The 22,901-nt window shown below is 41.2% G+C and overlaps 1 protein-coding gene across 9 annotated transcripts in view; it reads left to right on the top strand.

Moving 5' to 3' along the window:
- USP22 (ubiquitin specific peptidase 22) overlaps nt 1-17,132 on the top strand; it is a 69,345-nt gene extending 52,213 nt beyond the window's left edge. For all 9 annotated transcript variants that reach the window (XM_073647907.1, XM_073647906.1, XM_073647905.1 and 6 more), the window contains 8 exons: nt 635-782; nt 6,986-7,091; nt 8,136-8,294; nt 9,012-9,138; nt 10,355-10,446; nt 14,122-14,184; nt 15,344-15,493; nt 16,317-17,132. In XM_073647907.1, the coding sequence (XP_073504008.1) occupies nt 635-782; nt 6,986-7,091; nt 8,136-8,294; nt 9,012-9,138; nt 10,355-10,446; nt 14,122-14,184; nt 15,344-15,493; nt 16,317-16,359 (888 nt within the window). In that variant the 3' untranslated portion in view covers nt 16,360-17,132. The remainder of the gene's footprint in view (nt 1-634; nt 783-6,985; nt 7,092-8,135; nt 8,295-9,011; nt 9,139-10,354; nt 10,447-14,121; nt 14,185-15,343; nt 15,494-16,316) is intronic.
- Nucleotides 17,133-22,901: the final 5,769 nt, after the last annotated feature.

Here is a 22,901-nt window from a genome sequence, read left to right as displayed (position 1 = left end):
CGAGAGAGAGCTGAGGACCGTTAATAAAAATTAAAAAAAAGGATAAGATTCTAATGTAGATGGAAGGGGAGAGAAGGAGGAAGAAGCTAGATGCAGACCCCCTCCCTCCTCCTGACTCTCAGTGGGGGAGAAGGTTATGCGCCAAGATAAAAAAATACTGGTCGGAGGTCCTCAAATGTATGATGCAAATTAAAATCCCTCGGTCCTTAACTCCAGAATTTTGTCTACAACTTTTCTGTTGCTTTATCTGAACTCCATGTAGGTGCAGTGTGTGGATGGCCATCCGAACAGAGGTGCTTATGCTCGTTTTAGCCATAGTCTTAAAATGTTCTCAACATGTCCCTAACATGGCAGGAAACTTCACTGATGACTTTTTTCTCTTACTGGGCCTTGGGTCTGTGCTATGGTGGCAGAACACATTCTGCACCACTAGATGGAGATGATGTCACTTAGAAGTCGTACTCATTTCATGTACAGTTTTGCATAGGCTTTTATAGAATGTGTCCTCTCCATTAGAATGCTACATGATCTCCGAAGTGCTCCATATAGTATTATACGCTCATTTAATGCAGCCCTTATTACTATGTAATTCTGCTGTTCAATAGTGATTTATTGTCTTATTTTCTCTTCTTAGTTCTACTCTGGGCACCGATCTCCACACATTCCGTATAGGCTACTGCACCTTGTATGGACACACGCACGGCATTTAGCAGGGTACGAGCAACAGGATGCACATGAATTTCTAATTGCTGCATTAGATGTACTGCACAGGCACTGCAAAGGTAAGAATATACAGCCGTGCATGTCACAGATATCAAAACTGCTTGGTTTATTAACCCCTTACACAACATGACCTATTTGTTTTCTGTACCCTTCCTCAGTCATAACTTTTTTTATATATATTTCTGTCCACAAGATGTACAAGGTCTTGTTTCTCACAGGATGAGTTGTACTTTTAAATTACAGTATTCAATTTACCACACAGTGTAAGGGGAAAAACCAGTAGGGTGAAATTGCGAAAAAAAAAAAAAACAACCCTCTATTTCTGACATTTTTTGGGATTTGTTTTTACATCATACATTTTGTGATTTTGTGGTAAACATGACCTGGCAATATCGGTCTCCTCATCAGTGCCATTACGGTGATATCAAACTTGTCCAGTATTTCATTATTTTAGTAATGAAAAAAATCAAGTTTGTTTTAAAAAAAAAAAAAGAAAAAAAAAATGTATTTTGTCTCCATTTTCTGAGACCCATAACGTTTTCATTTTTCAGTCGATGAAGTTTGTGTGAGGGAATATATTTTGCAGGGCGAGACTGTTTTTTATTGATACCATTTTGAAATAAAAATACCATTTTGATTCCGCATTTTTCGCAGCGTTTTTGCGATCAAAAAAACCCCTTTCTATTTTGGCAGTTTGACTATTTTCTGTTTATAGTGTTAACCGATCAGGTTAATTAGATTTGACTTTTTTGGTTGCAGCGATGTTACAGGTGTATTTTTTTTTTTTTTAAATTACCTCTTTAACCCTTTGACCCCAAGCCTGTTTTCACGTTCCTGACCTGGCCAAATTTTACAATTCTGACCAGTGTCAATTTGAGGTAATAACTTGGAACGCTTCAGCAAATCCCAGTCATTCTGAGATTTTTCTGTGACACATTGTACTTTATGTTGGTGGTAAACTTAGGTCGAAATTTTGACACACAAAATATGAAAATATCACAATTTTAAAACTTTTAATTTTTATGCCCTTTACCCCCGAGGGTGGTTTGTACGTTAATGACCAGGCCAATTTTTACAATTCTGACCATTGTAACTTTGAGGTAATTACTCTGGAACGCTTCAACGGATCCCGCTGATTCTGAGACTGTTTTTTCGTGACCTCTTGTACTTCATGATAGTGGTAAAATTTCTTGGATATCACTTGCGTTTATTTGTGAAAAAATCGGAAATTTGACGAAAATGTTGAAAATTTTGCAATTTTTAAAATTTTAATTTTTTTGCCCTTAAATCAGAGAGATAAGTCACACAAAATAGTTAATAAATAACATTTCCCACATGTCTACTTTACATCAGCACAATTTTGGAACCAAAATTTTTTTTTAGTAGTGAGCTATAAGGGTTAAAAGTAAATGATTTCTCATTTTTACAACAAAATTTACAAAATCATTTTTTTTAGAGACCACATCACATTTGACGTGACTTTGAGGGGCCTTTATGACAGAAAATACCTAAAAGTGACACCATTCTAAAGACTGGACCCAATTTTGGAAACTAGACACCCCCCCCCCCCCCCCCCCCCCCCCAGGGAACTTATCTAGATGTGTGGTGAGCACCCTGAACCCCAGGTGCTTCACAGAAGATCATAACATTGAACCGTAAAAATAAAATTTTCATTTTTCCAACAAAAATGTTTTTCAGCCCCCAGTTTTGCATTTTCACAAGGGTAACAGGAGAAATTGCACCATGCAATTTGTTGTGCAATTTCTCCTGAGCACGCCAATACCCTATATGTGGGGGGAAAACCACTGTTTGGGCGCACGGCAGGGTTTGGAAGGGAAGGAGCGCCATTTGACTTTTTGATTGTAAAATTTGCTTGAATAATTAGCGGATGCCATGTTGCGTTTGGGGAGTCCCTGATGTGCCTAAACAGTGGAAACCACCAGCCCCCCTCCCCCAGTGACTCCATTTTGGAAACTACACCCCTCCAGGATTTTATAATATAGTGAACATTTTGAACCCAGAGGTACGACACAGAATTTGATAACATTAAGTCATCATATTGAATAAGTTGTCATTAGTCTTGAGCGCAAGTGCTCACTACTTGAGTTTGCATCGGGTACTCAGATATGCACCAAGTATCGCGGGTGCTCAAGTGACATGCTTGAGTCCCTGCCCCGCATGTTTCATGGTTATTAGACACCCAAAAAAAAAACATGTGGGGATCGCTCATGCATGGCAGGCAAAGTTTTTTTTTGGCTGTATAACAATTGCAAAACATTTGGGGCGGAGACTCGAGCATGTCACTCAAGCACCCGCTATACTCGGTGCATACCCAAGCTCCCGATGCAAACTCAAGTAGCGAGCACTTGCACTCAACATTATTCGCCATAGCGTCATCATTTTTTTTTTCTTTACTTCTGAAAAATCCCAACTCTAGCCCAAACCTTTTAGGCTTTTTCCAACAAATTTTATAAAACCAATTTTTCTAGGGACCACATCACATTTAAAGTGACCTTGAGGGACCTATGTGACAGAAAATAGACTATTTTAAAAACTGTACCCCTCAAAGTGCTCAAAACCACTTTCAACAAGTTTATTAACCCTTTTGGCACTTCACAGGAATTAAAGCAATGTGGAAGGAAAAAATGTAATTTCTTCGGAGTACGCTGATATTCCATTTGTGGTGGAAAAACCAAGTTTTAGAAGGGAAGGAGCGCCATTTGACTTTTGGAACTCAAAAATTGTCTGAAATAGTCCCTGATGTGCCTAAACAGTGGAAACCCCCCACAAATGACCCCATTTTGGAAACGACACCCCTCAAAAGACTTTTAGATGTGTGGTGAGCACCTTGAACCCGCAGGTGCTTCACAGAATTTTATAACGTTGAGCCGTAAAAATAAAAAAAAAAAACATTTTTCCCACAAAAATGTTGCTTTAGACCAACATTTTTCATTTTCACAAGGGTAACAGGAGAAATTTGGACCATACAATTTGTTGTGCAATTTCTCCTGAGTACATGGATACCCCATATGTGGTGTAAAACTGCCGTAGGGCTTAGAAGGGAAGGAACGCTAATTGAATTCTGGAGCGCAATTTTGGTGGGAGCAGATTGCGGATGCCATGTCACATTTGAAGAGCCCCTGACATGCCAAAACGGCAGAAGCCCCCGAAAATTACCGTTTTTTTTTTTTTTGTTTTTTTTAACTACACCTCTCAAGGAATTCATCTAGGTGTGTAGTGAGCATTTTTAACGTTCAGACGATTCACAGAATTGTGTAGCAATGGGCTAAGGAAAATGGAAAAGTACCATTTTCTTTTCCACACAAATGTTGCTTTGGCCCCAAGCTTTTAATTTTCAAACGGTTCTGTACTCCATCTGGCCTCTGTTCAGCGTTGTCCTTTTCAGAGATGCACAAAACTGGCCGACTGGGCATTTATGCATGCTTATAAAGACGGACAGATGGTGTCCACGGTGCCTCCATCTGCCTCATTTTAGGGAATCTTCTGTCGGGGGTTCCGTCTGAATCACATTTCCGAGATTTACACGGAAATCCAAGTGCAAGAACTCGTCATGGAGCGCAGGATAAATGTGCGCAGAGCCATACTGCGATCTTTGGGTGGCAGAATGAACAAGTGAAGAATTTGTTATATTTTTTTTTATGCTGTTCCTCGTGCAGTATAAGTGATTAGATAACTTTATTCTTCGGGTCAGGGCAATTACAGCGATACTAGATTTGTGGGTTTTTTTCTGTTTGGGTGCTATCACATACTAAAAGATGTGCTCTTTTGCAAAAGCAAGTTTTTGCATGGACATATTTTGAGAGCTATATTTTTTCCATATTTCGGCCGATGGTCATGTTAGGGATTGTTTTTAGCGAGACGAGTTAACGTTTTTACCATTTTCGGGCACATTACGTTTTTTGATCTTTCTATTCTGATTTTTGGGAGGCAGAATGAACAAAAACCAACAATTCAGCAATTGTTTTGTGGGCTTATTTTAATGCTGTTCACAGTGTGGTAAAATTGAGGAGCCAACTTTATTCTTTGGATCTGTACGATTACAGCGATACCACTTTTTATATAGTTTTTTGTTTTGGCGCTTTTACACAATGAAAACTATTTTATAGAAAATTATTTTTTTGCATCACTATATTAGGAGAGCTGCAGCTTTTTTATTTCTCCGCTGATGGAGCTGTATGGCGGCTTATCTTTTGAGGACATGATGACATTTTCAACTATATCCTCTTTATTTATATTCGACTTTGATCCTGTTTTATTCCACTTTGTGGGGTTTTTTTTGCGGTATAATGAAAGCATAGTTTTTTTTTGCCACTTTTTTTTTATTCAATTTTTTTTTACAGTATTCACTGAAGGGGTTAACTAGTGTGACCATTTGAGATCATGTCTTTCTGGAAGCGGCGATACCAAATATGTGTACCTTTTTGTTTTTCCATAGCGATGTATTTATGGGTATTCTTTTTCCATTTTCTTTTTTTTTCTTTTTTTTTTTACTTCGTCTCTCTATGGGACATCAACTTTTGATTGATCGCTGGTATAATGCATGCTAATGCAACAGCACTCCCATGAATTATACATGTCAGTGTTACACTGACAGAAGCCTCTTAGACCATGCTCATGGCATGGTCTAAACAGGCCACTGTAGCTGTAAGACCCATAGGTTGTCGCGAGGGGTGCCGATCAGATAGGAGCGGGTCCCCCTCCCTCTCTCAGCCTCCTAAATGTTGCAATTAATGTTGATTGCAGCATTTACCGTGTTAAACAGCTGCTAACAGTGTGAGCACCCCTCCTGGATGTGACCACCAGGTCTCGATCGCACGGGCACAGCTCCTGCGCCACGCTTGATCGCCATGACGTAAATATAAGTCATTGGTCAGGAACCCCTACCCGAGCCTGCTACCAACTTGCACCGTACATGTATAGCCAATGTCGGTAAGGGGTTAAATTTACAGTTACACTCTAATAATCCCCATTACAAATAAGGTTTAGTTGCAAAATTTACAAACTTTCTGTAATTTACAATACCACAGGACCACAGGCAGCATGATTAAGATATTGGCTGCATTTTTGGAAAGCCAGCTGGGGACATTTGTCTCGGATGACTAGTCCACGAAACTGGTCCCCTGCGACTTCTCTCCAGCCCACTCTCCTAGACTGACAGATCTCTCCTGATGTGTCGGTGTAGGGGTTCTGTCAGTCTGGGGGTAGCAGGGTGGGGTGGAGCCACCAGGAAACTGACTTGACTAGTCATCCAAGACAGTTACTGAACAGCTTTCAAAGACGCACCGAATGATAAGATGCACCCCAAATTTTGGGGTGTAAAGTAGGAAAAAAATAGGTATTTTTTAAATAAAATGGTGCGCCTTATAATCAGTTTTATTTGTTGGGCAGCGGTGGTGGAGCTGGGGTCACAGGAGCCAGGGTCACTTCTTAATCAAGAGGTTGGCGGCGAATGCAGCAGGAGTCAGGAGATACTGCGGGCTCCGTCCTCTCAGAAGGGTCGCTGTTTCAGGATGACTTGGGCGGTGGTGGCGACAGGAGTGGGGCGATACTATGGGCCCCGTCCTCAAAAGAAGTCAGCAGTGAGCGGAGGTTCTCTCTTCCATACAGAGCACTGTGGTTGGCTTGGGGAATATGGGCGCCGGAGCATGCGCAGATCGAGAACGAGAAAATGTTTATAAACATGATAAAAATAAAATATAAACTTTCAAATAACCCCCTTTTCACCCCATTGAAAATACAAAATGTGGAATTTTTTTATTTTTTATCACGGTGTTAGTTATCTGTCAAATTATAAAATAAATTAACACAATCGGTAAACGGCGTAAAGAGAAAAGTAGTCAAAATGCCAGAATTATGGATGTGTTTTTTTCTGCTGCAGAAACACTGCAATAAAACGCAATAAGATGTGATCTACCCCAAATGGTATCAGTAAAAATGTCATCTCAGGGCACCAAAAATATACTCGCACAGCTTCATCAACCAGAAATTGAAAGCGTTGGGGTATTGGAAAATGGCTACACAAGCAAATTGTTTTTTTTATTTATTAAAAATGTATTTATTATTTTTTTTTATTAAAAAAAGCCAGTGTGAACAAAGTCTAGAAATTTGACCTGAAGACTTAAAACTTTCCATGTAGTTCATAAAATTCACTTCTATATGTCTGGGGGGATATATAGCTTAATTTTTGGCAAATATGCACTAAAACTTGTGCTCTTCCATAATCTGTTTTTTATTTTACCAGGTGATGACAATGGGAAAAAGGCCAACAATCCGAACCACTGTAACTGCATTATAGACCAAATTTTCACAGGAGGCCTCCAGTCTGATGTAACCTGTCAAGTGTGCCAGTGAGTCAATTCTCTCATTTATGAATAGGGTGACCCCTTCACTGTTGGAGATGGACCTTCAAGGAGATTTCCATTTCAGGGCAAACTTTGAGCAAACAGAGAATGGGATAAGTTATTCAGCATTTAACTGAAAGTATGCAAATCATATGCTTGCGGTCACATGACCGCCACTGATACCGGCTAGCAAATCCAAATCCCTACTGTGTGTATATTACACGCTTGAGCTTCACTGCGCGTCGAAAGTTTGCCCTTGGGTGGAAAATCACATTAGTCACTCAATTAATGTAAACTGATCAGAGTACTGTACCATCAGTTTTGTAGACCTGTTGTCGGTTAGGCTCGGTGCTCTACGGAATTACATAATGATTATTTGACATTAGGGGCTGTGGAAAAGTTGTGTGAAAACCCTTCTAGACCTCTTAAAGTTTATTATACCCATCGTTTCATGCTTCTGCAAGAACTTACTTTAGTGAAAAAATGACTATTTTCTGAAAGCTTTTCACTTAAGATTACGTTTTTAATTGTTTTATATTTAAGACGTTATTTATTTAGTATGTACTAGAAACACAGTGGCACCAATGGGCCCTTCAGTGTACATCTTACCTCTTAATGAATTAGGCTCATATGTTAACATGCGTGTGCTGTCACCAGAAATGTAGTCCAGTCAAGGTCTGAAGAACTCTTCTGGAGTAAGTTACGCCTCTAAAGTGGCTTAACTTATTGCATTAATTTGATCAGCAGGCATAGCCACGAACAGTCCCGTCCCTTAAATGCCCATATTGGCCTAGCTGACAGAGATATTGGCGTGTAAACAGCAAATGTCACTATTTTTTGCGAATCTTCCAACTACTTTTGAAAGTGTATTTCACCAGCATTCTGATGTACAGAATTGATGAATCATGGCCTTATTGTTTAGTACTACAACCCCAAAGAAGCCTCGAGATTCCCATTTTGATTAGAATTGAAATGAAAAACTTAAATGTAAGTAGATTAAAACATTTCAAGGCTAACTAATTGTACATCTTTCGTGTTCTTTCCTTTCAGTGGTGTTTCCACAACGATAGATCCGTTTTGGGACATCAGCCTGGATTTGCCTGGTTCTTCAAGCCCTTTTTGGCCCCTGAGCCCAGGGAGTGACGGTGGTGTTGTGAATGGGGAAAGTCATGTGTCTGGAACGACAACACTAACAGATTGTCTGAGAAGGTAACCCTGATCACTAATTGTGCGACTGCTTGAGACGTCTCCTTCACATAGAGCTGGGCGTCTTTGGGGAGCCTCCACCAATATACGGTGGCCACTTTATTTTGAGCAGAATGGACTTGTTATCCAGACTACTTATTCTGCAGATATTGGCTATTGTAGTTACCAATTTGTTTTTTTGAAGGTACAAAAAGATTAAATAATCCTGCAACTTCAAGAGTTAGTTAAGACAGATAAACGTCTCCTAATCATTGAAGTGTAATAATTGCAGGTTAAACATGGGTGCAAGTAAAATGAACGCAAGCTAACTTTTAGAAAGTGGTCCATAGGAAAGCATTATGAGAAGCCTTCCACACATCGCACCGTCATCACCAGGAATACTGGCTGTAAAGGGTCCCAGTATTATGCGGACAACAGAGAGAGGAGCTGCATAGATTAATTCCAGGGATCTTCCCTCATATGTTACTTATTTGTGTGTCTTGCTCCATTGATATCTTGCTAATGATGGACAAGACACTAGTGCAGTAAAGCATGTGTGTAAATGCGAGTTACTTTTTGGCTATTTCCTCCTGAAATGCATAAATTGGGATGACCGCATCGCTGGGGCTTTTTTCTGTGGACCGAGCCCAGCGTACAATACAGTGCTTCTACTGCTTGTGTGATCTCGCAGTATGTGTATATCCTGACATAATGGAGCCACCGGATTCTCTTCTCTTCCAGGTTTACGCGGCCAGAGCATCTAGGAAGTAGTGCCAAAATCAAATGCAGTGGTTGCCATAGTTACCAAGAGTCTACGAAGCAGCTCACTATGAAGAAACTGCCTATTGTGGCTTGTTTTCATCTCAAAGTAAGCCTCAGTGCTCCGATGACAAATGGATTAATCCTGCCATATTGTTAGATATGCCCACTTTTACCCATCTTCGTTATTTTTTTCTTAAGTGGATAACACTTTAAAGGGGTTGCCCAGTACTTTTAAAAATATGCCTGTGTGTTTTTACTGATAAATAGAAGCTTCTTTCTAATTACCTCCTGGTGCTGTTTCTGCATGTGAGCAGCGCCATCAGTGGCAGCAAGTGACCCCGGCTGCAGCCGGCGCTGGTGTCATGTCAAGTTCATGCTGCAGCCGAGAGTCCCTCTGCCGTGTTCAACCAGTGGCTCTGGGTTGTGGGCGGGGTTATTCCCCTGCATCACACCCAGCATCCACCGCGTGCCCTCTCATTGGGAAAGCACACGGTGGGAATAACCCCGCCCACAACCCAGAACCACCACGGGGACCCCAGCGCTGAGTCACGCCTCACTTGACGTCAGCCAGGGGTCACGTGCTGCCTGTGAGCGGCCACTGATGGCGCAGCTCACAGGCAGAAACTGCACCAGGAGGTAATTAGCCTCTATTTATCATTGAAATGCATTGGCATATTTTTTAAAGTACTGGACAACCCTTTTAAAGTGGCTTTCAAGATGCTCATTTATTAAAATGTTCTCCTAAATAACATGACATTTTAATCCTTTTTCATACATTCCAACATTGTAGCTATCTATGCCAAACCCCTACTCATCAGTAGTATCCAGTATATTGAGTGATACATCTCCCCTTTTCTCCTTAACATAAAGAATAATGCTGCAAATATAAGCTTTATACTCATCTGCAAAAAGGCTGTGAGACACAGTTCGGTTCTGATCATAACCAATCTGTATTGAGCAGTATCAAGCAGCTTGCAATGTATTGGAATACTTGCAAACTGCAGAAGCTATTTTTTAAAAAAAATAATTAAAACCAACTTTGAAAAAACATGAAATGCAATTAACATGTCTGTAGCCTTGTAAATGTGCATGCTTGAGAATTTGATACAGAAAAGATCTGCTCGCACATAATTTCTTACACCAGCGTAACAATTCTATCCTTACGACTGAGTTTGCATCATACTAAATGCTAAACAAGCGCCATCATCACGATCCAGTGACCACTTGTGATCCAGCTTTTGTACAATTTGACTAAATCCAGGAGCTTGGACATATTATATGTAGTATAAAAATTACATTTTAATATTCTTTCTTTCTGACAGCGGTTTGAACATTCAGCTAAATTAAGGCGGAAGATTACAACATATGTGTCATTCCCCTTGGAGTTAGATATGACACCATTCATGGCCTCTAGGTAAGCATCTGTCTTTGGGGTAAAGATATTATTTTCCTTTTGTCATAAGAAAATACAATATACTTTAATTTGTTTGGGCTTTTAATACTACTTTTATAGTGAAATGTTTAACATTTTCTACAGGTTGTAGCCAAGCTTTTGGTAGTCACTGGCTATTGGATGTAGACAATTGTGGCTTAAGGGGCACAAAAAAAAAAAATTTCTTTAAAAGAAATTCATGTAAGAACCAAATGTCTTTAAGGGATCCTTCCTGCATCAGTGATTTTACCTCGTATGAGAAAATGTGTCTGAGTTTCACCAGCGTTGACCAGTTTCATCAGAATGAGCCCTGGATCGTCGAGCAGCATTAGACCAGTGTTCCCCAACTCTGGTCCTCAGAAGCCACCAAAAGATCATGTTTTCAGGATTTCCTTAGTATTATCCAGGTAATGGAATTCTTGCCTGTCCAGATGATTCAATTATAACCTGTGCAGCACTAAGGAAATCCTGAAAACATGATCTTTTGGTGGCTCTTGGGGACTGGAGTTGGGGAACACTGCATTAGACAATGGCAGTCTCAACCAGGCAAGGAAAAAAATGTACTTGCTGAGAAACGAGTTTATGACTTTACCCCCTATCTTTTAAGCCTTCTGTTAGATTCCGCTGTCATTTTTTTTTCTTCTAAAATGCTTCTTGCATTGACCATGATGGACCTTTTGAGCACAGAGAGATGTCTGGTTACACAGCCCATTAAACTGTGTGGAGAACAGAGAGGAGTTAGGAGAGGGACTGACAAAAGCAGAAAAACTGCTCCATGCCGAAGCTTCTCTATCTAGTAATTTATTTTACCCCAGAGCGGGATTAAGAGCTACAGCTCTGTTCTGCAGTTTGTCACTCATGCTGCTTCTATATGTGTTCTACATGAAGAGCAGAACTCCCTCTCTCTGTACTAAGTATTGGAGATGACATTTCAGCTAGACTACACTCACTAGCTCAGTGAGAACTGAAAATTTGAGATTGAGCCTGTAGAGGGGAACACTGGTGAAAAATGCAGGATGCAAGTCAATATAATGGCCAGAAAATGGTGTTATTCCTTATGTACTCACACCGGACTGTTAATTCTGAAAATTTATCTGAACTGACAGTTGCGCTTTATTGTAATAGCAACTTATGAGAAAAATCTAAGCATTTGCAATCAGAAGTTTGAACGTAGTTTTGTGACTTTCTGAGTTGAACTGTATTGGGTATAGATATAGAAAATAGATGAGCACGTAGAGGCTTTAGGCTAGTTTCACACATCTGTGAAATACAGACTGTATTCAGATGGGAATGCCAGGCACGAGCACTGTGTCTGCTGATCTGAACTGACTGTCACATGGGCATTAATGAAATATTTAGCTCAGGTCAGTAGACCTAAATAGCAGAGAGGTCGAATATGTTCCTAACCAGAATGGTGACCAGTCTGCAAACCATGTCCTATGAGGAACGATTACAGGATCTGGGAATGTTTAGCTTGCAAAAAAGACTGAGAGGAGACTTAGTAGCTGTCTACAAATATCTGAAGGGCTGTCACATTGTAGAAGAATCATCTTTATTATTTGCACAAGGAAAGACTAGAAGCAATGGGAGGAGATACAGATTAGATATTAGAAATAAACTTTTTGACAGGGTGATCAATGAGTGGAACAGGCTGCCACGAGAGGTGGTGAGTTCTCCTTCAATGGAAGTCCTCAAACATAGGCTGTACAGACATCTGTCTGAGATGATCTAGTGATTCCTGCTTTGAGCAGGGGGTTGGACCAGATGACCCAGGAGGTCCCTGCCAACTCTACCATTCTATGATTCTAATGACATTCGTTTTCTTGCTCACAAGACTACTTCATTGGAGGGCTGTATTGTAAAAAAAATATATATATATATTTATACACACAGTGCCTACAAGTAGTATTCAACCCCCTGCAGATTTAGCTGGTTGACACATGTGGAATTAATTTGGCATTGTGAAATTTGTACTGTAGATCAGCCTGGAAGTGGGAAATGCACTGCAGCAAATTTTGTTTTTGTTTTTTTTAAAAACGTTAAAAGTTAATTCAGAGTGTCAGTTATTATTCAACCCCTCAAACCACAAGAATTCTGTTTGGTCCCCCTAAAGTATTAAGAAGTAGTTCAGGCACCAAGAATAATGAGCTTCACATGTGTGGATTAAAGATCTCTTTTGCCAGCCTTTTCTGACTATTTAAGACCCTCCCCAAACTTGTGAACAGCACTCATACATGGTCAACATGGGAAAGACAAAGGAGCATTCCAAGGCCATCAGAGACCAGATCGTGGAGGGTCACAAGGCTGGCAAGGGGTACAAAACCCTTTCCAAGGAGTTGGGCCTACCTGTCCCCACTGTTGGGAGCATCATCCGTAAGTGGAAGGCTTATGGAACTACTGTTAGCCTTCCACGGCCTGGACAGCCTTTGAAAGTGTCCTCCCGTGCCGAGGCCAGGCTTGTCCGAAGAGTCAAGGCTAACCCAAGGACAACAAGGAAGGAGCTCCGGGAAGATCTCATGGCAGTGGGGACATTGGTTTCAGTCAATACCATAAGTAACGTACTCCACCGCAATGGTCTCCGTTCCAGACGAGCCTGTATGGTACCTTTACTTTCAAAGCGTCATGTCAAGGCTCATTTACAGTTTGCTCATGATCACTTGGAGGACTCTGAGACAGACTGGTTCAAGGTTCTATGGTCTGATGAGACCAAGATCGAGATCTTTGGTGCCAACCACACACGTGACGTTTGGAGACTGGATGGCACTGCATACGACCCCAAGAATACCATCCCTACAGTCAAGCATGGTGGTGGCAGCATCATGCTGTGGGGCTGTTTCTCAGCCAAGGGGCCTGGCCATCTGGTCCGCATCCATGGGAAGATGGATAGCATGGCCTACCTGGAGATTTTGGCCAAGAACCTCCGCTCCTCCATCAAGGATCTTAAGATGGGTCGTAATTTCATCTTCCAACAAGACAACGACCCAAAGCACACAGCCAAGAAAACCAAGGCCTGGTTCAAGAGGGAAAAAGTCAAGGTGTTGGAGTGACCTAGTCAGTCTCCTGACCTTAACCCAATTGAAAACTTGTGGAAGGAGCTCAAGAATAAAGTCCACATGAGACACCCAAAGAACCTAGATAACTTGGAGAAGATCTGCATGGAGGAGTGGGCCAAGATAACTCCACAGACCTGTGCCGGCCTGATCAGGTCTTATAAAAGACGATTATTAGCTGTAATTGCAAACAAGGGTTATTCCACAAAATATTAAACATAGGGGTTGAATAATAATTGACCCACACTTTTATGTTTAAAATTTAATAAAATTCAACTGAGCAACATAACTTTTTGGTTTGTAAGATTTATGCTTCTGTTCATAAAACCTACTCTCGTTTGCAGTTTGAAGGCTCTAACTTATTTGCATCTTATCAAACCAGCTAAATCTGCAGGGGGTTGAATACTACTTGTAGGCACTGTATATGTGTATGTATGTGTATGTATGTATGTATGTGTGTGTGTATATATATATATATATATATATATATATATATATATATATATATATATATATATATATATTTTATTTAAGTATTTGGATGAAGGATATTGTTCTAGTCACAGTAAGGTATTGATGTAATTGTGTCCTAATTTTATGTTTATAGCAAAGAGAGCAGAATGAATGGTCAGTATCAGCAGCCTCAAGACAGTTTAAACAATGACAATAAGTGAGTATTACGATTTACCAATGTGTTCTGATTTACAATTTTTTTTCATCTTTTTGGCGTTTTTTTGCTTCAATTAAAAGAAATAAAAATTGTGCCTTATTTAATTATTTAAGAAAAAAAACGAGCACCAGCTTGTTAACTAAACATCCCATAATTCTCTCCTGCTGCTCTAGCAGCAATGGCTTGCACTGGTTGTGTGTTACCCCTCTGGTTTCTGCTTACATGACAGTAGTGACATGACTGCAGTGTATTTACCGCCATGTAAATAAAGACTGGCGGGCCAGTACAGGACCACTGGCCCTGGAGAGGAGGAAGGCTGATTTGCTGTGTTAACGCCTGCCACTATTTTCCGTTTTCTTTTAATGCCATCTTAATAAGAGTTTGGCTTGTGTCTGTTACACACTTACAATCTAGTTCAGCCCTTTGTCCTGTAATGTACAGAAATAATTCTGGCTTTCACTTACCAATAGAAATGCACAATATTGACCCAAGAGCAGAATCAACACAGAGAAAAGTTATAATGCGAAGATTTAGGCACCTTTTGAGGGTTAGACCCGCTCATGAAATATGGACCATCATACTGCCATTTAAAAGTGGCTGTAAGCCCAAAATAACACTTAAAAACAACATCAGGCATTCCTCATATTAGTTATATCTATCTAATCTGTTTATACCAAAACACCATGAATTGATCTATTTATAAGGAGATACTCCATCATAATCTTTCACAAGGTCTTTGAATGTGTTGTCCAGGTTTGGCACAAATATCTGAAGTGACTCTACATGACTGGAGACTTGTAAATCCCTACTGTGCACATTCCAACTAGACGTGCTCGACCTCAATACAAGAGAAATGAGCCAGGCCACGCATGTCTCGTCCGAAAGTGTCTGGAATTATGCATAACCGCATACTTGTGGTTACATGACCACCAGCACCTCAAAATCCTGACCATGCGCTGAGGATTCACAAATCTGCAGTTACATAGTGACTTATTGCGCTAAACCCGGACAACCCCTTTAAATATGAACAGTACTTGTGACCCACTATTTTATGGTCTGCATACATTTCACCACTGTAAATCCCTATGCAGAAGTAGTTTGTTGTGAAGGGGTGTATAAATGTTCCCTGCAGGGATAATTTCTTTTGTGCTCTTTACAGGTATTCCTTGTTTGCAGTAGTTAACCACCAGGGAACCTTGGAGAGCGGGCATTACACTAGCTTCATCAGGCAACACAAAGACCAGTGGTTTAAGTGTGATGATGCGATTATCACCAAGGCTAGCATTAAAGATGTTCTAGATAGTGAAGGGTGAGTTGGGTATTGTTAATGTGCTCTTATGTTTTTAGATGCCATTCACAGATGATACTCTTTGGTATTCTTCTTGATATTCGTGCTCTGTAAAGTTCTTACACTATTGTCAATGGTGGCTGCATTTTACTCATTACTTTTAAGTGGTTTTGTCCTGTGATGCATCATTTATTTATTATATTATATTTGGATTTCCTGCATGAAATTGAGATATACATGTAAGGGCGCAGTCAGACGAGCGTATAAATCATACCGATATCAGACCGCAATGCTCGCACTGGTCTCCCAACCAAAGCGTGACAACTGCATAGAAATATATGGAGCTGTCATGCTCGAGTCAAGAAACCTGCCTGTCCCATATATGACCATCTGACTGCACCCTTAGGGCTCAATTACAGTAGGCTCTTTGTAACCATTTCACCGACCACTGATCAGCTACTTGTTTGACTATCAGATGCTGGTGATGCAGACAGGTGGTTCTTTACGCATTGTTCTCGGCAGCATAGTCCTATGTGCTGCCATGAGTAATGTTATATAATGCCAGTCAACAGAACATTTCAACTGATGAGTTGTGTTCAGTCATCGGATGCTTGGCCGCCTGTTTACACTGCACAATTACTTGGAAATACTTGTTCCTAGGATCGCTGCTTCCCGATAACGGTGCAGTGTCAATGCACTCCTATCTGCTCTTATGCATCTATTTTATGGATATTATGCATTATACTTAAATTATTACAACATCAACTGTTTTTCAATGTGTTCTTTGACAGTCACTTTATAAGTTAATGACTTATTATTGCCTTCTCATCCTTCTTCTTTTTAGGTATTTGCTTTTTTATCACAAGCAGTTTCTGGAGTATGAGTAATTTTATCTGCGTTTGTCTGAAATGTGAATAAAAACAAATTCAAGCAAGACTTATCTGACGACACACAGACCTACCTGAATTTTTCAGACAAAGCCGACAGGAGCAATGCCGGTGTCGCATCTGCCCATTGACTATTGAACGGGAGGAAGAACTAAAAAGTTGCAGCACACCCAATGGGAGCTCTAAACAGGAAAGGGGCAGAGGGATTATTAAAGTCTGGTACTAAACATCTCTCATCGTGCTTCTGGGAATATGTATGGGAAGGCTGGGGAAGGGGAGGGGGGAGGAAACATCTCCAGATACCATCACTAAAACATCCTCTCCATTTGGTGCTTGAGTTGCATCTGACCAAACATGGCAGTTATGATAGAGGAAAGCCGCGGCCATCTGTTGATGCACACTGGACTGAAAGCTTAAGAAGAGCAACCAGGTTGGTATCTCCAAATCAAGGTGGAAAAGGCTTAAGAGTATTTTGCAAGTATCTCTATTTGTGATTTTAGTTATAAAATAAATACAGTATGAAACTACTAAGCTATCTGTCTTTCTCAGCCAGCATTAAGAAATCCTGGATTGTGGACAGATTCAGCCTTTACAGGGGACTTCTTTCCTGTATATCTTATAATGTGGACTGCTCCTGAAAACTCAGGAATCATTATTTTTGTTGTTCCTTTGTTTCCCCATCATGGATGGTTTTTGTTTTGCATTGAATTGCAATATGTCTTTCATGAAACTTTATTTCATCTGCAGTCATCAGTAAAAGAAAAGGCAGCAAATGCACTGACATGTCTTTAATGTTTATATGGTCTGCATTCATTCTTTTCAAAAAGTCAAGATCGCTTTCCTCATCTCCTGGTCGTGGTGTCTTATCCTTATCAGTGTGTTATTTATGATACAGTATATAGCGAGACTCTGAGTAAAATTCTGCAGCTTTATATAGGGCAGAAATTAAGCACTTAACATATTGGATATAAGATTAGTTTTACACCCTAAGGTATAATCACAAGGGGCAAGTTTTTGTTGCTTAAATTTCTACATGTAAATGAGGCTTGCAGAAATCCATATCCTTGCTATAGAAATGACTGCATTCAGATGAAAGGACCTAATTTTCAGTCTCTCAGTAGAAAATCTACCGCTTGCGAATTCGCCTTTGGGGTATGCATATACAGTCAGGAGCCGCCTGTGGCCCCCGACGCTGTGGTATATCCGCGCGGCTTCTGCTCTTTATGTAAGAGCAGTGCCTTTTTTTTTTTTTTTTTTTTTTTTTTTTTTTTTTATATACATGTGGACTTTCCTCATAGAAGTTTAGTCTATGGGGAACATCCACATGTGGACTCGCAAGCGAAATTGACATGCTGCAGGACTGAAAGACGCGCCGCATGTCCGTTTCCGCGGGTGATCAGGTGCCCAGATACGCATAGTGGACATGGGATTTCTAGAAATCCATCCACTATGCTGTAACATCTGACCGCTGCGGGTTTGGCACTGCATAACACGCATCTTCAAACCTGCAGCTGCTCCTGACCATGTGCACATACCCTTACATGTCGCTAAAACCCCAAGTATTCTTCGTGGTGGAGCTAAACCATGGAAGGCTCTGATTTGATTTCAGTCAGTTTTTGCGTATCAGTAATTTACTCTCCCGGGTCTGATAATGCTATTAACCTGCAGATATAGGGTTAATTTGCAGGTTATTAGTGTGATGAAGGTTCCAGGCTGCTGTACTGAAAGTGCGGCACCAGCAGGAAATGAACTTTATTCCTCCTGGGAGCAGCCAGTTTTCAGTCAGAGACGTGGCTACAGTCACCATTCACTATACCAGGGGTCCTCAAACTACGGCCCGCGGGCCACATGTGGCCCACGGAGGACTTTTATCCGGCCCGCCGGGCTATGGGTGGAGGAGAGGGGAGCAGTGTCAGCGCCCGCCCTTCTCTCCTGCTTGCTCAGGGCCCCGGAAGCCGGATGCTTACCTCTCCCCGTGCCTCCACAGATCCGCTGTCTTCCGTGCTCTGCGCTTCCTGTGACGTCTCAGGTCAAAGGGCGCGGTGACGTCTTCACACCGCGTCCTCCCGAGTGCCGTCACAGGCAGCGCAGAGCGGGACGGCGACGCTGGAGTCCAGACCAGAGTAGAGCAGCGGCAGCCAGTGAGAAGTGAGGTGAGTATTGGACTTTTTTTTTTTTTTTTTTTATGTATGGAGGCATAGGTCATTATATGGGAGGGGTGACATCCTGCATGGGGCATGATATGGGGGGTGACATGCTGCATGGGGCATTATAAGGGGGAAACAGCCTGCCTATTGGGAACATTTACCTGCCTATTGGGGACCTATGCTGCCTATTGGGTACAGTTACCTACCTATTGAAATACCGGTTGATTTAACTTTACTTGTTCTTCATTTTAAATATTGTATTTGTTCCTGTATTATTTTTTTTACTACAAAATAAGAGATGTGCAGTGTGCATAGTAATTTGTTCATAGTGTTTTTTTTTTTTTTATAAACTATATTCCGGCCCTCCAATGGTCTGAGGGACCGTGAACTGGCCCCCTGTTTAAAAGTTTGAGGACCCCTGCACTATACTATTAGCACACCCCAGCACTTTGCCTGATAGCCGGCTCATCAGAGCAAAAGTGGTTGTCAGTCAAAGTTCTGGAGCGGACTTACAGCCCAGTCACTGATCTGCTATGAGGAATGACTGTGGCAGTACAGGCTGCCCCTCTGTGACTGAAAGCCGGCAGCTCCCTTGGACGAATAAAGATAATTTCCTTCCAGTAGCCATGCTTTCCTTAAGACAAGCGGGCTCCTTACTAATGCTATTTATTAATCTGCAGATTAACCCCATTTCTGCAGGTGAGTATCGTTATTCGGGATGAAAGGTTCTCTTTTAAGCCCTTCATACACATTAACCTAACAGCGGCCAATATCGACTGCTTCGGCTGACAGTGTAATGTGTATGGTGGCCCTTGATAGATGACTAAGAGGAGACAAGGATCCAACGTGTCTGATTTTTTTGGACACGCCAATCCTTACTATTCTCTTGAGATAAGTCGCCACCACAGATGTCTGGTAGCGGCTTACTCCTAGAGAAGACAGGAGCGCTCAGCAGAGTCGTGTGTGGGAGTTGGATGATATGACTGCATGCTGTACCACCATTCATCCAAAACCTAATTGTGTATATGGGGGGGGGCTTTATACTGCTTTGTATCCACTTTTGTTTTGATAAGGTAAAAATCTCTGCAAACTCATTGACACTCAATTTCACAGGTTTCTGCAACTATCAAAAGAAAATCGGTCTTTCGTGCCCACAGCAGCAATCCCTGCACAGCTTTCATTTTCTTATTTTGCTCTTGAAAAGTGAAAGCTTTGCTTTGATTATTTGCTATGGACGACAGTCATGGTTTTCTAATCATTTCACCTGTAATTAACCTGTCTCACTGTGCTTGTCAAGTTAATGTTCAGTTTAGTGGGTTTTTTTGTGGTGTCACAAATATGCAAAATGTCCTAAGCATGGAGTACACAGTGTTTTATACACTTTTTGTATTTACAAAAAAAAAAACAATAACCCCCTATGATTCAGCTAGCCGTTATTTTGCCAACTACCTCATACACAGGGGGACGCATTTTGCCTAACCCTCTGGGAGAACTGCTGCCAGACTTCTCTGGCAGTGGCTTATCTCTTAGAGAACGAAAGGATAGTCAATCTGAAATCAGACTCGCTATATTATCTCCCCCATCATCATCCAGGTTCCCACATACAGTGCCTTGTGAAAGTATTTGGCCCCCTTGTACTTTCCTACCTTCTGCCACATTTCTGCCTTCAAACATAAAGATATAAAATTAAAATTTTTGGGGGAATAATGAACAAGTGGGACAGTCGTGAAGTGGAACAAAATTTATTGGATATTTTAAACGTTTTTAAAAAAATTTAAAACTGAAGTGGGGTGTGCAATATTATTCGACCCCTTTACTCTCAGTGCTGCAAACTCACTCCAGAAGTTCAGTGAGGATCTCTGAATGATCCAATGTTCTCCTAAATGACTGGTAATGATAAATAGAATCCACCTGTGTATAATCATGTCTTTGTATAAATGCACCTGCTCTGTGATAGACTCAGGGTTCTGTTTCAAGTGCAGAAAGCATAATGAAGACCAAGGAACACACCAGGCAGGTCTGAGATACTGTTGTGGTGAAGTTTAAAGCTGGATTTGGATACAAAAAAATTTCCCAAGTTTTAAACATCTCAAGGAGCAGTGTGCAAGCGATCATATTGAAATGGAAGGAGTATCAGACCACTGCAAATCTACCAAGACCCAGCCGTCCCTCTAAACTTTCATCTCGAACAAGAAGACTGATCAGAGATGCAGCCAAAAGGCCCATGATCACTCTGGATGAACTGCAGAGATCTACAGCTGAGGTGGGAGAGTGTCCATAGGACAACAATCAGTCAGTCGTACACTGCACAAATCTGGCCTTTATGGAAGAGTGGCAAGAAGAAAGCTATTTCTCAAAGATATCCATAAAAAGTCTCGTTTGAAGTTTGCCGCAAGCCACCTGGGAGACACACCAAACATGTGGAATAAGGTGCTCTGGTCAGATGAAACCAAAATCCAAACTTTTTGGCCACAATGCAAAACGATATGTTTGGTGTAAAAGCAACACAGCTCATCACCCTCAAAACACCATCCCCACTGTCAAACATGATGGTGGCCTGCTTTTCTTCAGCAGGGACAGGGAAGATGGTTAAAATTGATGGGAAGATGGATGGAGCCAAATACAGGACCATTCTGGAAGAAAACCTGATGGAGTCTGCAAAAAACCTGAGACTGGGATGGAGATTTATCTTCCAACAAGACAATGATCCCAAACAAAAAGCAAAATCTACAATGGAATGGTTCAAATATAAACGTATCCAGGTGTTAGAATGGCCAAGTCAAAGTCCAGACCTGAATCCAATCGAAAATCTGTGGAAAGAGCTGAAAACTGCTGTTCACAAACGCCCTCCATCCAACCTCACTGAGCTTGAGCTGTTTTGCAAGGAAGAATGGGCAAGAATTTCAGCCTCTTGATGTGCAAAACTGATAAGAGACATACCCCAAGCGACTTGCTGCTGTAATCGCAGCAAAAGGTGGCGCTACAAAGTATTAACTCAAGGGGGCTGAATAATATTGCACGCCCCACTTTTCAGCTTTTAATTTTTTTAAAAAGTTTAAAATATCCAATAAATTTTGTTGCACTTCACGATTGTGTCCCACTTGTTGATTCTTCCCAAAAAAATTAGAATTTTATATCTTTGTTTGAAGCCAGAAATGTGGCAAAAGGTAGAAAAGTTCAAGGGGGCCAAATACTTTCACAAGGCACTGTAAGCATTAAACTGTCGGCCGAACCCAGTGCTATCCATGGGTTCGGCCGACATCAGTCTGTGTATGGGACTCATGGGTAAGATATATAAGTTGATGCCAATGGCAGCAGACAACGCTGCCTCTATGGGGCCCGTGAGACTGGGAGTGCCCGGTGCCAGCCCCGGAACACCCCCCTGCATCGAATTTTAAACTGTTTCTGCATCCTGCTGATCAAGCTGAAATCAATGATTGAGAGGGAGCCATCTGCTGACGCTGCCTAACCCATCATTCCCCCTCAGCGTCTGAGCTCTGTGACGTCACTACAGCGTGCCCTCTGGGCCGAGCAGTGCAGAGGGTCAAGACTGAGGAGACCAGAGCAGTGGGTGAACGGTGAGATGAGTATTTGATTATTTTTTTCTGGATGAAGCAATATATGGTGCCCATTATACTGTATGGAGCAATATAGGGGGTTTACTATACTGTATGGAGGACTATATAGGAGGAAAATGACTTTGTATGGGTGGCAAAGTTGAGAGATGCTCTTCTGTGAATGCTGAATATTAAGGGTTTTTTTTGGGGGGGGGGGGGGATCTTAAATAGAACTTCTGATATGGGGCTCTGGTTGATGCGTACCCAATGAAGTTGAGTGTACTCTCCCTGGCTTCATCGGTGCACAGGCAGACATAGGTACTCCAATTACTGCCCAAGTGGCAGATATCTGCAGAGATGAAGGGGCTGGTGCAGAGGATGTCAGTCATGCTATGGAGGGTGTGATTACAGCATCAAAGCTCGGACTGTTCCTAGTTATATTAGCAGGGACATCAGGTACATTGGAAAGCAGGAATAGGGACTCTAAGCTACAGTGGGGAATTTAAGTGTTTGATACACTGCCGATTTTGCAAGTTTTCACACCTACAAAGAATGGAGAGGTCTGCAATTTTTATCGTAGGTACACTTCAACTGTGATAGACCATCTTAAAAAAAAGAAAAAAAATCACATTGTAAGATTTTTTTCATAATTCAATAAAATGCACATTAATTACAATGTACAACACATTTTTATTTTTTTTCTCTTCCATAGTTTTGGGTGATTCATATAGATTTCACAATGCTGAACAAGAATAAGCCAACGATAACTATCACGTAGGGTTTTTAAGATACAGCAATTTAAAAATTTTGCATATCACTACCCCTCGATTGCCATACA

Source organism: Phyllobates terribilis, unplaced genomic scaffold (genome assembly GCF_046119375.1).
Source record: "Phyllobates terribilis strain yellow unplaced genomic scaffold, ASM4611937v1 Scaffold_9__5_contigs__length_417890890, whole genome shotgun sequence".
NCBI lineage: Eukaryota > Metazoa > Chordata > Amphibia > Anura > Dendrobatidae > Phyllobates > Phyllobates terribilis.
Note: the sequence above shows the minus strand (reverse complement) of the source record. Positions and strands in the feature narration are given on the sequence as shown.